At 46.9% G+C, this 11,008-nt stretch overlaps 1 protein-coding gene across 1 annotated transcript in view; it reads right to left on the bottom strand.

Annotated features, from left to right (window-relative positions):
• SPTAN1 (spectrin alpha, non-erythrocytic 1) overlaps positions 1 to 11,008 on the bottom strand; it is a 79,516-nt gene that overhangs the window by 22,010 nt on the left and 46,498 nt on the right. The window contains exons 26-36 of the mRNA XM_008058307.2: positions 10,785 to 10,808; positions 8,912 to 8,947; positions 7,419 to 7,466; positions 6,612 to 6,703; positions 6,169 to 6,313; positions 5,893 to 6,074; positions 3,850 to 3,949; positions 3,506 to 3,703; positions 3,283 to 3,429; positions 888 to 991; positions 588 to 750 (exon numbers count right to left, since the gene is read on the bottom strand). Of these exons, the coding sequence (XP_008056498.2) occupies positions 588 to 750; positions 888 to 991; positions 3,283 to 3,429; positions 3,506 to 3,703; positions 3,850 to 3,949; positions 5,893 to 6,074; positions 6,169 to 6,313; positions 6,612 to 6,703; positions 7,419 to 7,466; positions 8,912 to 8,947; positions 10,785 to 10,808 (1,239 nt within the window). The remainder of the gene's footprint in view (positions 1 to 587; positions 751 to 887; positions 992 to 3,282; positions 3,430 to 3,505; positions 3,704 to 3,849; positions 3,950 to 5,892; positions 6,075 to 6,168; positions 6,314 to 6,611; positions 6,704 to 7,418; positions 7,467 to 8,911; positions 8,948 to 10,784; positions 10,809 to 11,008) is intronic.

The raw sequence follows: 11,008 nt of genomic DNA, 5'->3' as shown, positions 1-11,008 counted from the left end.
GGCGATCCTTCCCGCCTCAGCCTTCCAAGTAGCTGGAACTATAGGCGCGCGCTACCACGCCCAGCTAATTTTTTTGATTTACTGTAGAGATGAGGTCTAACCAAGTTGCCCAGGTGGGTCTCGAACCTGCAGGCTCAGGTAATCCACTCACCTCGGCCTCCCAAAGCGTGGGATTACAGGCTGAGCCACCGAGCCCGGCTTCTGCCTCAGCCTTTCAAGTAGCTGGAACTATAGGCATGTACTACCATGCCCAGCTGATTTTTTGATCTACTGTAGAGACAAGGTCTTACCATGTTGCCCAGGATGGTCTCGAACCTGTGGGCTCAGGCAATCCTCTCACCTTGGCCTTCCAAAGTGCTGGGATTACAGTGTTGAGGCACTGCGCCCAGTCAGAAGGCAGCTTCTAATGGCTTTGACAACTGAGTGGGTTTGTCCCAGCTTAGCTAATTAGTACATTTGTCACTGGCTTCACCATGGGTGCAAGAAAACTGTTGTATAGGTACGCCCCCATTTAAAAATGCCTTATTAACAAAAGCTACTCCATAATACAGGGCTCTGTCAGGACATGCTTGGCCAGCTGAACTCACCTGGATGTTGGTGGGATCCTTGTAGGACTCATCACTCGCCGTCTGCAGCTTCTCACTGATCCAAGCCTCAATCTCATCCACATCCCGGCTGAACTGCTGGAGGGTCTGAGACTCTCCCAGTTTTGACCTTTTCTCAATCATCTGGGCTTTTAGACGTCGCCACCTGGGAGTGAAACCATGCGATCAAATGTAAACATACCTCTTTGTGGAGAAGGTAGGAAGGCAGAGCAAGCCAGGGCCCTCATACAAGGGGATGAGACCTCTCAGGGTTGGTGACTGTCAGTGCCACAGAACATTCACCTGTCCAAGACCTCATTGCGCCGGCTGGAAATGTCTCCTGTGGCATAGTGGCCAGCAGCGATGAGTTGGTCAGCAAAGGCCTGTAGGGCAGCAATCTTCTCTTCCTGTCAACAAACAGAGGCGTGAGGTCAAAACCTGCAACTGGGCTCTGCCTGGACTGCTGGTCTTGAGAAGAGGACGGTTATTTTGGGTGACTGAGAACTAGCTGGTGACAGGATCAGAATACATTGATATTTTAGAAGCAGGAGTGTAAAAGCCAGAGGAAAGCTTGATTTCAATCATTACTAGAGTAGAGTTTAACTCAAGTAGACTCCAGGTCACGCTTGGGTGGGGCAGGCGCTAGAATACCAGTGGACGTCACACAAAAATTCAGCTTAACCTTTTGTTCTTAGAGACATCTCGTGGATCACCAACCAGCAACTGGACAGCTTTTTTTTCCTTTTTTTTTTTTTAACAAAGTAATGAAACAGGAATCACTTCATAGTAAACAGTAAAGCATCAGAACCAATCATTCTATTGTAATGCTATCTGGCTTATAATAGAATTTTGGAAATTGAAGAACTTATTTATGACAAAAAAATCCAAAATTTTCTATCTTATATTTTCTTTTTTTTCCCACCTCCCCCATATTTTTCTTTTTTTGAATTGAAATCTCCCTCTGTAGCCCAGGCTGGAGTTCAGCGGCACGTTCATAGCCACCACAGCCTTGACCTGCTGGGCTCAGGCAATCCTTCCACCTCAGCCTTCCCAGTAGCTGGAACTACAGGTACACACCACCACGCCCAGCTAATTAAAAAAAAAATTATTATAGAGATGAGGTCTTGCCAAGTTGCCCAGGTTGGTCTCGAACCCGTGGGCTGAGGCAGTCATCTTACCTTGGCCTCCCAAAGTGCTGGGATTATAGGCGTGAGCCACCACGCCCAGCTATATCTTATATTTTTCTAACGTGGTAGCATGTGAAACAGTCACTGACATGCACTGCAGGTGTATTGATACATGTTGTGCGATAGTAATTTGTTAGACGTCTTCCACCTGATGTTTTTCTATTCAAGCAGACAACGCAGTCTCGTTTTTTTCTGCCCACATTAATAACATGTAATTTATTGTTCCATCTGTTGTTCGAAGACAAGGTGGAAAGACATACTCATGATTCCTGAAAACCACCTCTCAACTGATCGATCAGATCTCGGTAAAGAGTCCATCTCTCTATTTGTCTTTTCGTGCAATTTGAATGGAAAACTTCAAGGGAACACACATCTTTGAAAAATATGCACTGGCATAAGTTTGTCCTGTATAATCAGCAATCTCTTTATGTCTCCTGAAAGGGGACATCCGAGTGTAAAAGGTTAATAATAGGAAAAGACTGTCAGATCTACAATAAAAGTTTATAAATCAAAGTTTTTTTCTTGTTTATGTTCATTTATTCCCTTACCTCACCTGCTCACAATTTTTTCTCCCTTTTATAATACAATATTTTCCCTGTGACATCCCCATTGTTAAAACCTTAGAAACACCAGAATTTATATTTAAAGTTGTTTTTTGTTTTTTTTTTGAGCCAGAGTCTCACTCTGTCACCTAGGTTGGAGTGCAGTGGTACACTCATGGCCACTGCAGCCACGACCTGCTGAGCTCAGGTGATCCTTCCAGGTAGCTGGAACTACAGGTGTGTGCCACAATGCCTGGCTAATTTTTTTATTTATTGTAGAGACAAGGTCTCGTCAAGTTGCTCAGGTTGGTCTGGAACCCCTGGGCTCAGGAAATCCTTTGTCTTAGCCTCTGTAAAGTGCTTGAATTACAGAGGTGAGCCACTGCACCTTTCCTAAAGTTTAAAAAAAAAAATTACTTAGCTGGGTGTGGTGGTTCAAGTCTGTAATCCCAGCATTTTGGGAGGCTGAGGTGAGAGGACTGCCTGAGCCCAGGGTTCGAGACCAGCCAGGGCAACTTGGTGAGACCTTGTCTCTATAATAAATCAAAAAATTTGTTGGGCACGGTAGAACATGCCTGTGGTTCCAGCTACTTGGAAGGCTGAGGCGGAAGGATCACCTGAGCCCAGCAGGTGGAGACTATGGTGGCCATAAGCGTGCCACTGCACTCCAGCCTGGGCGACAGAGTGAGACTCCGATTAAAAAAAAAAAAATTACATATGTGCATTTTTCCTAAACAATACAGTTACTCTTTGGAGCTATAACAGTGGCTATATTACTTATTGTTTGTAGTTAATTCCAAGTATTTTAATTTAAGGATGCTGCCAAAGCGCTCTAGCTGAGATGATTAAGTCAATAACTGTCTGTCACTCTAATCACTCAAAACAAAGTAAAGGAGAATTAGCCAACAAGTAGAGAAGTTGTTCATCAGAGAAAACCCAGATTCTGACTCCCTAGAACAGAGGCCTCACCTGGACATTGATCGCTTTGTCAAAGTCTTCGTGTTTTTTGATCAGAGCCTCCACGCTGTCAAGAGAGTCTCCTTTGTCTTCGGTGTTCAGGAAGGCCTCCCGGGCAGCCATCCAGTTCTCAGCCTGCTCACAGTCCCGATGGAATAGCTAATGGGGGAGAGGCAGGTGAGAGGTCGGGTCTCTGGCAAGGAAGGGCCTGGTCGGAAGCCTAGAGCACACGCACCTGCAGTTCAAGGCACTGATCCAGCATCATCCTGCGCTGAACCCAGGCCTTCTCCAGGTCTGCACGCTCCTGATCGAGGATATCGAGTTTCTGCTTGATCTCGGGGCTGGCATAGTGCCCATGAGCCAACAGCTGCTGCCCAAACTGCTCAAATGCCTGGAAAGTGCCAGCTCTGGCATCGATTTCGGTCCGGTGTTCCTGCCAAGAGGAGGGAAGGGATTAGGTGACTGGCACTAGAGGCTCACTCTGATGTCAACCGCCGACTCACCACAAAGGATGGGGTGAGGCCTCTAGGCCTCACAGAGCAGTTGTGTCTCTGCTACTTGGCCGGCAGGACCACCCACCTGGTGTCGCTCCAGCAAGGCCTCAGCTCCAGTGACATCCTTGGCAAGCTCGTCTGAGGACACTAACCCCCGTATTCCATTGATCCAAGACATGAGGTCCCTGAAAACCAGATCCAGAGGAAAGCAATTACATGACCTGGCAAAGAGGCATTCTGTCAGGAAAACAGAACGACATCATTCTTGCCTCAGAGGGTTCATGTGGATTAATTTGGTAAATCTACTGAATAAGGCTAGGTCTCTGGGCAAAGTGTTTTAAAAGCCTCTTGTTCTTCATGTTGAGGTATTAAAAAAAGGCCAGAATTCCTCAGAAGAAAAACTAATCAGTTTATAACTAAGATCTTTTCTCCATAGAGAATGCCAGGTTCTAACAGAGATGACAGCTGTAGTTAAGCTTTTGACAGCTTCAAGTGAAAAAGCCTCTCTTTAGGATTAAGCCTTGAAGCTCTAGGCCCTGCATGCACTTAATCCAGTTCCTCACGGATGTGCAAGAGTGAATATTGAGTGTGTAAGGTCACACTTTGTATGATTTCTCTTCTATAATGTATTCAGAATAGGCCAGTCTACAGAGACAGGAGACAGAGGAGTGGTTCTTGGGAATAGGGAAAGAAGAATGACAAGTTAAAGTGGGATGCCATTCTAGGGTGAAGGTAAAGTTTCCAAACTAGAGAGAGGGAATGGTTGCATAACTCTGTCAATACATTAAATTCCAGTGAACCGCATACTTTAAAATGATTAATGGCATGTTATGTGACCTTCACCTCAAAATAAAAAAAAAAAAGAAAAAGAAAGAAAGGCTAGGTGTGGTGGCTCATGCCTGTAGTCCCAGCACTTTGGGAGGACTGTTTGAACCCAGGAGTTTGAGACCAGTCTGGGCAACACAGCATGGCCTCATCTCTACAAAAAAATTTAAGAATTAGCAGGGTGTGGTGGTGAGTGCCGACAGTCCCAGCTATTCAGGAGGCTGAGGTGGGAGGATTGCCTAAGGCAGGAGGCCAAGGCTGCAGTGAGCTATGATTGTGCCACTCCAGTCCAGCCTGGGTGACATAGTAAGACTCTGACTCAAAAAAAACAAAAACCAAAAAAAGTCAATGCCAGGAAAGACAAAAAGCAGAAGGTGGAAGGATATTGTTCTAGATTAAAAGAGATCTTAAGCCAAGTGTGGTGGATCAAGCCTGTAATCCCAGCACTTTGGGAGGCGGAGGCGAGAGGATTGCCTGAGTCCAGGGTTCAAGACCAGCCTGGGCAACTTGGACAGACCTTGTCTCTACAATAAATCAAAAGATTAGCTGGGCGTGGTGGCATGCGCCTGTGTGGCCCCAGCTACTTGGAAGGCTGAGGTAGAAGGATCACCTGAGCCCAGCAGGTCAAGGTTGCGGTGGCCATGAGTGTGCCACTGCACTTGAGCCTGGGCAACAGAGGGAGATTCCAACTCAAAAATAAAGGAGACTTGATTGGATCCTGAATTTTTAAAAAAGTCCTAGTTATAAAAGTGACAACCGGAAAAAACTGAGTATGCATGTAAGTATTAGCGTGTTAGTGTTTGATTTCTTGGGTGTGACAATGAAAACATAACTAAGTTGCCGAATAACCTTGCCCTGGGGGATACACGCTAATGTATTTAGAGGCCAAGTACTGTGTCTCTGTCACCTACTTCCATGCGGTTCAGCAAAACAAAAGTACATGTTTGGAGGTAATGTGAATGTCACAAAAGGTAAGTGCCACTACGAGGAAGGTGTCATGGATGCTCACTGTTATTTCAACTTCTCTGTTGCCTTCAAGATCTTCTAAATCTAAAAAGTTGGTGTAAAAGACTATGTTGTATCTGTAGCAAGTGAAAAATAGGTGTAAGGAAAAAACAGAATGCCATTTGGCAGGGGTGGGGATGCGTGTGCACATGCTTGGACAGAGAAGTGGAGACATCTCTGACTTTGTGGCGTTCAGTAGTTTGAGTATTTTACATCAAGCATGTATGATTTTCATCATAAAAACGACCACCATGAAGCACGGTCTGCTCCAGAGCACCTAGCAACCTCAGCTCCATACCGGAAGTCGCTGAGGAAGCGCTGCAGGTCATGGGAGTCGCCCAGCTTGACCTTGCGTTGGTCAGCGCGCTTCCCCAGACTGCTCCAGGCCTGGTTCAGCTCTGTGCACTTCTCCTTCAGGTCCTCCGCGGACTCAGGATGGGACTGGATCAGGCGCTCTGCAGTTTCCCCAAGGGAATTTACCTATGGGAAGAAAGAGGTGAGAAGCTCGCAGGAAGGGGAGCTGCTCCACTCTGCCTGGGGCAGAACCACCAGAAGATGCTATCCATCCTCTCACCTTGTCGCCCAGAGCCGCGAGGTCCCTCTCAAAGCCCTCGTGCTTGCGCTGGAGGGCCTGGACGCTGGCCAGGTCATGCCCATAGTTGTCTGTGTTTAGGGCTTGGTTCTTCTCTTCAATCCATTCTTTGGTTTCATCGGCATCTCTGCAGGTGAGACACAATCGGCTTAATAAAGGCTGAGTCATTGCCTTGACTATAGGATAAATACAGACCTCTCCCTAGCTGGCGCTGGGACATTCATCAGCGGCTACCACCAACGGTGCTGAAAAGCCAGAGGATTCACATTCATCACTCAGAATCTTCTACATCAGACAGGGACCCAGGTGTCCAGCATAGGCATGAGGAGTCAGTTGTGACCCTGAGACCTCAGTCAGCAGGTCTGGAGCCGTCGGCATACACCAACAGTCACCCACTTTCCCCCCAGCTCAGCCCAGGCCCTCACCTGTGGAACCTCTGCACTTCGTGGGCGCTGCCTAGGAGCTGGCTTCGCTCCTCGGCCAGTTGCTGCAGGGCCCGCCAGCGCTCATTCAGCTCCTGTGGGAGGACAGCGAGGCATCACCCTGGCGCCCCCCTCCTGTCATGCCCACAACCAGACCTTGGGAAATAGCTTCACCTGAATGAGATGCTGGGGTACATGGAAGTTACCATTTCCAACCTTCCTGGCTGAATTCGTTAGTATACAATACCAGCAAAATTCCAGAAAGTCAGAACCAAGCCCAAGCTAGCCATACTTGATGGTCTGAGCACCCGCCACACACCAGACTTCAGCATCATTTTGAAGCAACAGGAGAGGCGTGGCTAACCTGCTCTCCCTCCCAACTCCTAGCAGGAGCCTAGCATGCAGCAGCTGCTTCCTGAGCAGCTGCAGGGCAGACAAGTCTCTGTGATTCTCCTGCATCAGAACCCAGTCCCTTTCCACCCTCAGGCCATAGTAGGCATGGGTAGAGCCAGCGAGCCTCAGGACCTTGCACTGCAGGGACAAGGAGGCCATTCCTCCCGCCCTGAGAATGTGTCCCTTAGAGAGTCCTCCTGCTGGAAACTAGAGGGAAGCCCTGATGCTGAGATAACGAGCTCCTGACTAGAAAAGTCAGCCACACCATCCTGCAGCCACAAGCACACTGACACTCTTGGGCCTGGGAAATATCCCAGCTCACCTTGCTGACGAAGATAAGAGCTCCACTGTGGAGAGGGAAGGAAGACAGTGAAGAAAACCAGAGGAGACCAGAGGGGTCTGGTCACTACTTCTTACCTTGATGGAATTAAAGGTAGCCACAGTGTGAACCATCAGACGAGCAGACTACGGAGGGAAGGAAGCAGAAGGAAAATGAAAATGACAACTCTGAGACAGCGATCTGAGCTGCAGGTGCCACTGATTAGGTCCCAGGGCTTAACCCAAATTACCGTAAAGGGATACCATCAACATTGCGGCCAGAGGTCGATAAAAATATAAATCACTAGAAAAAGTGTGCACAAGAAAAGACTCTAAGTACACAATCAGTCTCGGCTCACTGACTGATTTTACTCGATGAAGACTAAAAAGAGAGTAGTGAAAACTGCAATTCTAACAGCTGGTTAGACAGAAAAACAGCTCAAAGACAAATGATTAGTGTCATTTTCTTGTCCATACTACAAGAGAACACACAAAAAAACCATACTAAATTTAACAAATGCTGACAGCTGACATTGTTTAAACAGTCGAGTGGACAAATAATCACTTCCATTTCTAACTAGGCTTACTGGGTGGCCATTCTTCCTAACAACTTTCCCTTGAACGAAGGGTAACAGCTTTACCAGGGGAAAAAGAAAACAAACCAGTGAATTTGCTCTCTTCTCAACAATGTAGATACTTCAAATCTAGAGTCCTGCTGGGTGTGGTGGCTCACGCCTGTAATTCCAGCACTTTGAGAGGCAGAGGCGAGTGGATTGCCTGAACTCATGGGTTCAAGACCAGCCCGGGCAACTTGGAGAGACCTCGTCTCTACAATAAATCAGAAAATTAGCCAGGCATGGTAGTGCATGCCTGTAGTTCTGGCTGCGTGGAAGGCTGAGGCAAAGGATTGCCAGAGCCCAGCAGGTTGACGCTGGGGTAGCTATGAGTGTGCCACGGCACAGCAGCGTGGGCGATGAAGTGAGACTCCAACTCAAAAAAAAGTGAAATTTGCTCTCTAACTTGCCTTTAACTTAAGTGATACATTCCCGAAGAGCTGGAAGAGGGAAGAGGCAAGAATGGGACACAGGCCCCCAGTGCCATCTTTGCAGCTACAAATACATCACATAAAAAACCTATATTCCTGTCATTTATGCCCTCAGTATTTGTTCTCTTCTCCAAAGCCTTCCTGAGGCCCCAGGAAAACAGGCAGAAAGATGAGAGGGGGAAGGTCTACTCTCCCAGACATTCTCAGTAATCTGTGCTCCTGTCATTTCCCTCCAGACTGCAGTAGGACTGGTGGGACTGCACCCACAACACAGTGTCCACTGACAAGGTCTACTCTGGTGGTACCAACGTGGGTAACAACCACAACCCAACGGTGTTGTGCAATTGAATGGACACATTTTCCTTCTGCATATTAAGCATCACATTTTAAGAGGTAACAATTCAGAAAGAAGCCAGCCCAAACAAGTCCAAAAATGATGAAAGGCTTAAGACAAGCAGAACACTCAACAAAAGGCACACCAGAAAAGGACATATAATATTTTATGCTCTGCAAAACCCTTGAAAACAATTTGCAAAGGAGTTCTTACCTTCCATGGGGAAGCTGTCTTGGAATCTGCTTCATCCTAGTCAAAGGAGGAGGAGTTTAAGCAGCCATGCAATTGAGCAGGAAATAACAAAGCACCTAACCTTTCCCTTTAATGACTCTAGTGTTTCCCCAGGGCAAGTTCACAGATAAACTAACCAAGATAGCATTTCTCCTTTGTAATGTAGAGCTTATCGCTGACTGCAAGGCTGGTTGAGAAAAATTAAGCAAACAAATAGGAGAGAAAAATTCAAACTTTTTATCTTATAGGAGAAATGAAGAGAATGAGAAAATTTCATTAAAAATTACCAACTTTTCTTTTTGTCACTAAGAAGATTCTTTGAAAAGGATAATAAACCATTCCAAGCAATAGCTGTAGAAAAAGTTTTAGAAAACCTAAGAGATAAAAACTTATTTTAAGAGCTGAGCTCTGCCCAGTGTGGTGGCTCATACTTGTAATCCCAGCACTTTGGGAGGCGGAGGCAAGAAGACTGCCTGAGCCCATGGGTTCGAGACCAGACTGGGCAACATGGCGAGACCTCTTCTCTACAATAAATAAAAAAATTAGCTGGGTATGGTGGCGCACGTCTGGGGTTCCAGCTACTTGGAAGGCTGCAGCGTAAGGATTGCCTGAGCCCAGTGAAAGGTACCTATAGAAACCTAGAAAAAACTTAAGCTTATTCTTTAGTCTTTTTGCCTCAGTGTAACCATTAGAACACATTCAGACATTCTACTGCAGGACAAACAGCAGCCTATCCCACCCCCCCAGGCAAATCTCCTTCAGATACAAGATCAGGACAGCCCAAAGGACCACCCCACCTTTGATCAAGGAATTTGTGAGTCTAATGAGTCTCTTGTAGGAATCACACTCCACCCCCAGGCTTAACCTAATCAGCCCTCTGTGAACTATGTGATACAGATATAAGCCCCACCATGGCAGCAATCATGTGACTAACCCACCCATCTGCCTGCTGTCCATCACCTGACCTCATCAGTACCTGTGCTTTTCTGCCCCTTTGTGATGATGTGGAAGCAGACCACCACCCAATCACCTTAATGATCTTCCCCCATCTAGGGGAATGGTTATAAAAGGACTCAACCACAGGCAACCAGCGGTCATTGCCTTGCTAGAGTCTGGTGTGGCCAGTGCTCCTTGAGCCATGACTGTTGCCATGCTTCCTGGCTTTGGTCCCCCTCCCCCACTTTGGAAGGTGAACCTTCTTTCTTCCTTCTCTTTCTCTCTTTAATTTACTTTTAAATAAATTTTTCTTTCTTAACCTTTTTGTGTGTCGCAATTCTTTGCAAAAATTTACTCGGACCTCTGGGTTCCCAGCACGCACCTCTGGCTTGCCAGCCCCGGCAGTGTTGCGCACCTCCCTGCACATCTCCACCCTCACCTGGTCCGTCCGTACCCTAACACCCAGCAGGTCGAGGCTACGGTGGCCATGAACAGTGTGCCACTGCACTACAGCCTGGGCATCAGAGTGAGACACTGACTCCAAAAAAAAAAAAAAAAAAAAACAGAAAAAAACAGCTGAGCTTGGTGGCACATGCCTATTGTCTCAGCTACTTGGGAGGCTGCAGCGGAGAACTGCTTGAGGCCAGGAGTTCAAGGCTGCAGTGAGCTATGATCATGCCACTGCACTCCAGTCTCGGCAATATAGCAAGATCCCATATCTTAAAAACAAAACAACTTTTTTGGTCCTTTAGAGACTGGCAAGTAGAAATTAATTTCTGGTGTTTTCCACAAACGTTAACACACAAAAGGCTTCTGAAGTTCAGGAACAGAAATTCTCAAGAAGCTCCTGACCTCCTTTTCTTCCCAAGATCTAAATCCTCCCCATGTTCAAGTTCCACACAGAGCAACTGGGACTTACCCTGGGCATCATGCCATACACTTCCTGCAAGGAGAGACAGAAATCAGTTTTATTATAGGAAGTACACAGCTTCTAGGAACAGGAACACTCGAGGAAGTGACAAAAAGCAGATGGAAATGCTGGCCCAACTACCTCGCAGAACCTCTTAAAGTCAGGAATTCGCCGGGCTCGGTGGCTCAGCCTGTAATCCCGCGCCTTTGGGAGGCTGAGCTGAGTGGATTGCC

Source organism: Carlito syrichta, unplaced genomic scaffold (assembly GCF_000164805.1).
Source record: "Carlito syrichta isolate Samal-C Ts95f unplaced genomic scaffold, Tarsius_syrichta-2.0.1 Scaffold303289, whole genome shotgun sequence".
In the NCBI taxonomy this organism is placed as follows: Eukaryota; Metazoa; Chordata; class Mammalia; order Primates; family Tarsiidae; genus Carlito; species Carlito syrichta.
The sequence above is the reverse complement of the archived record's forward strand: the minus strand, read 5'-3'. Positions and strand labels throughout refer to the sequence as shown.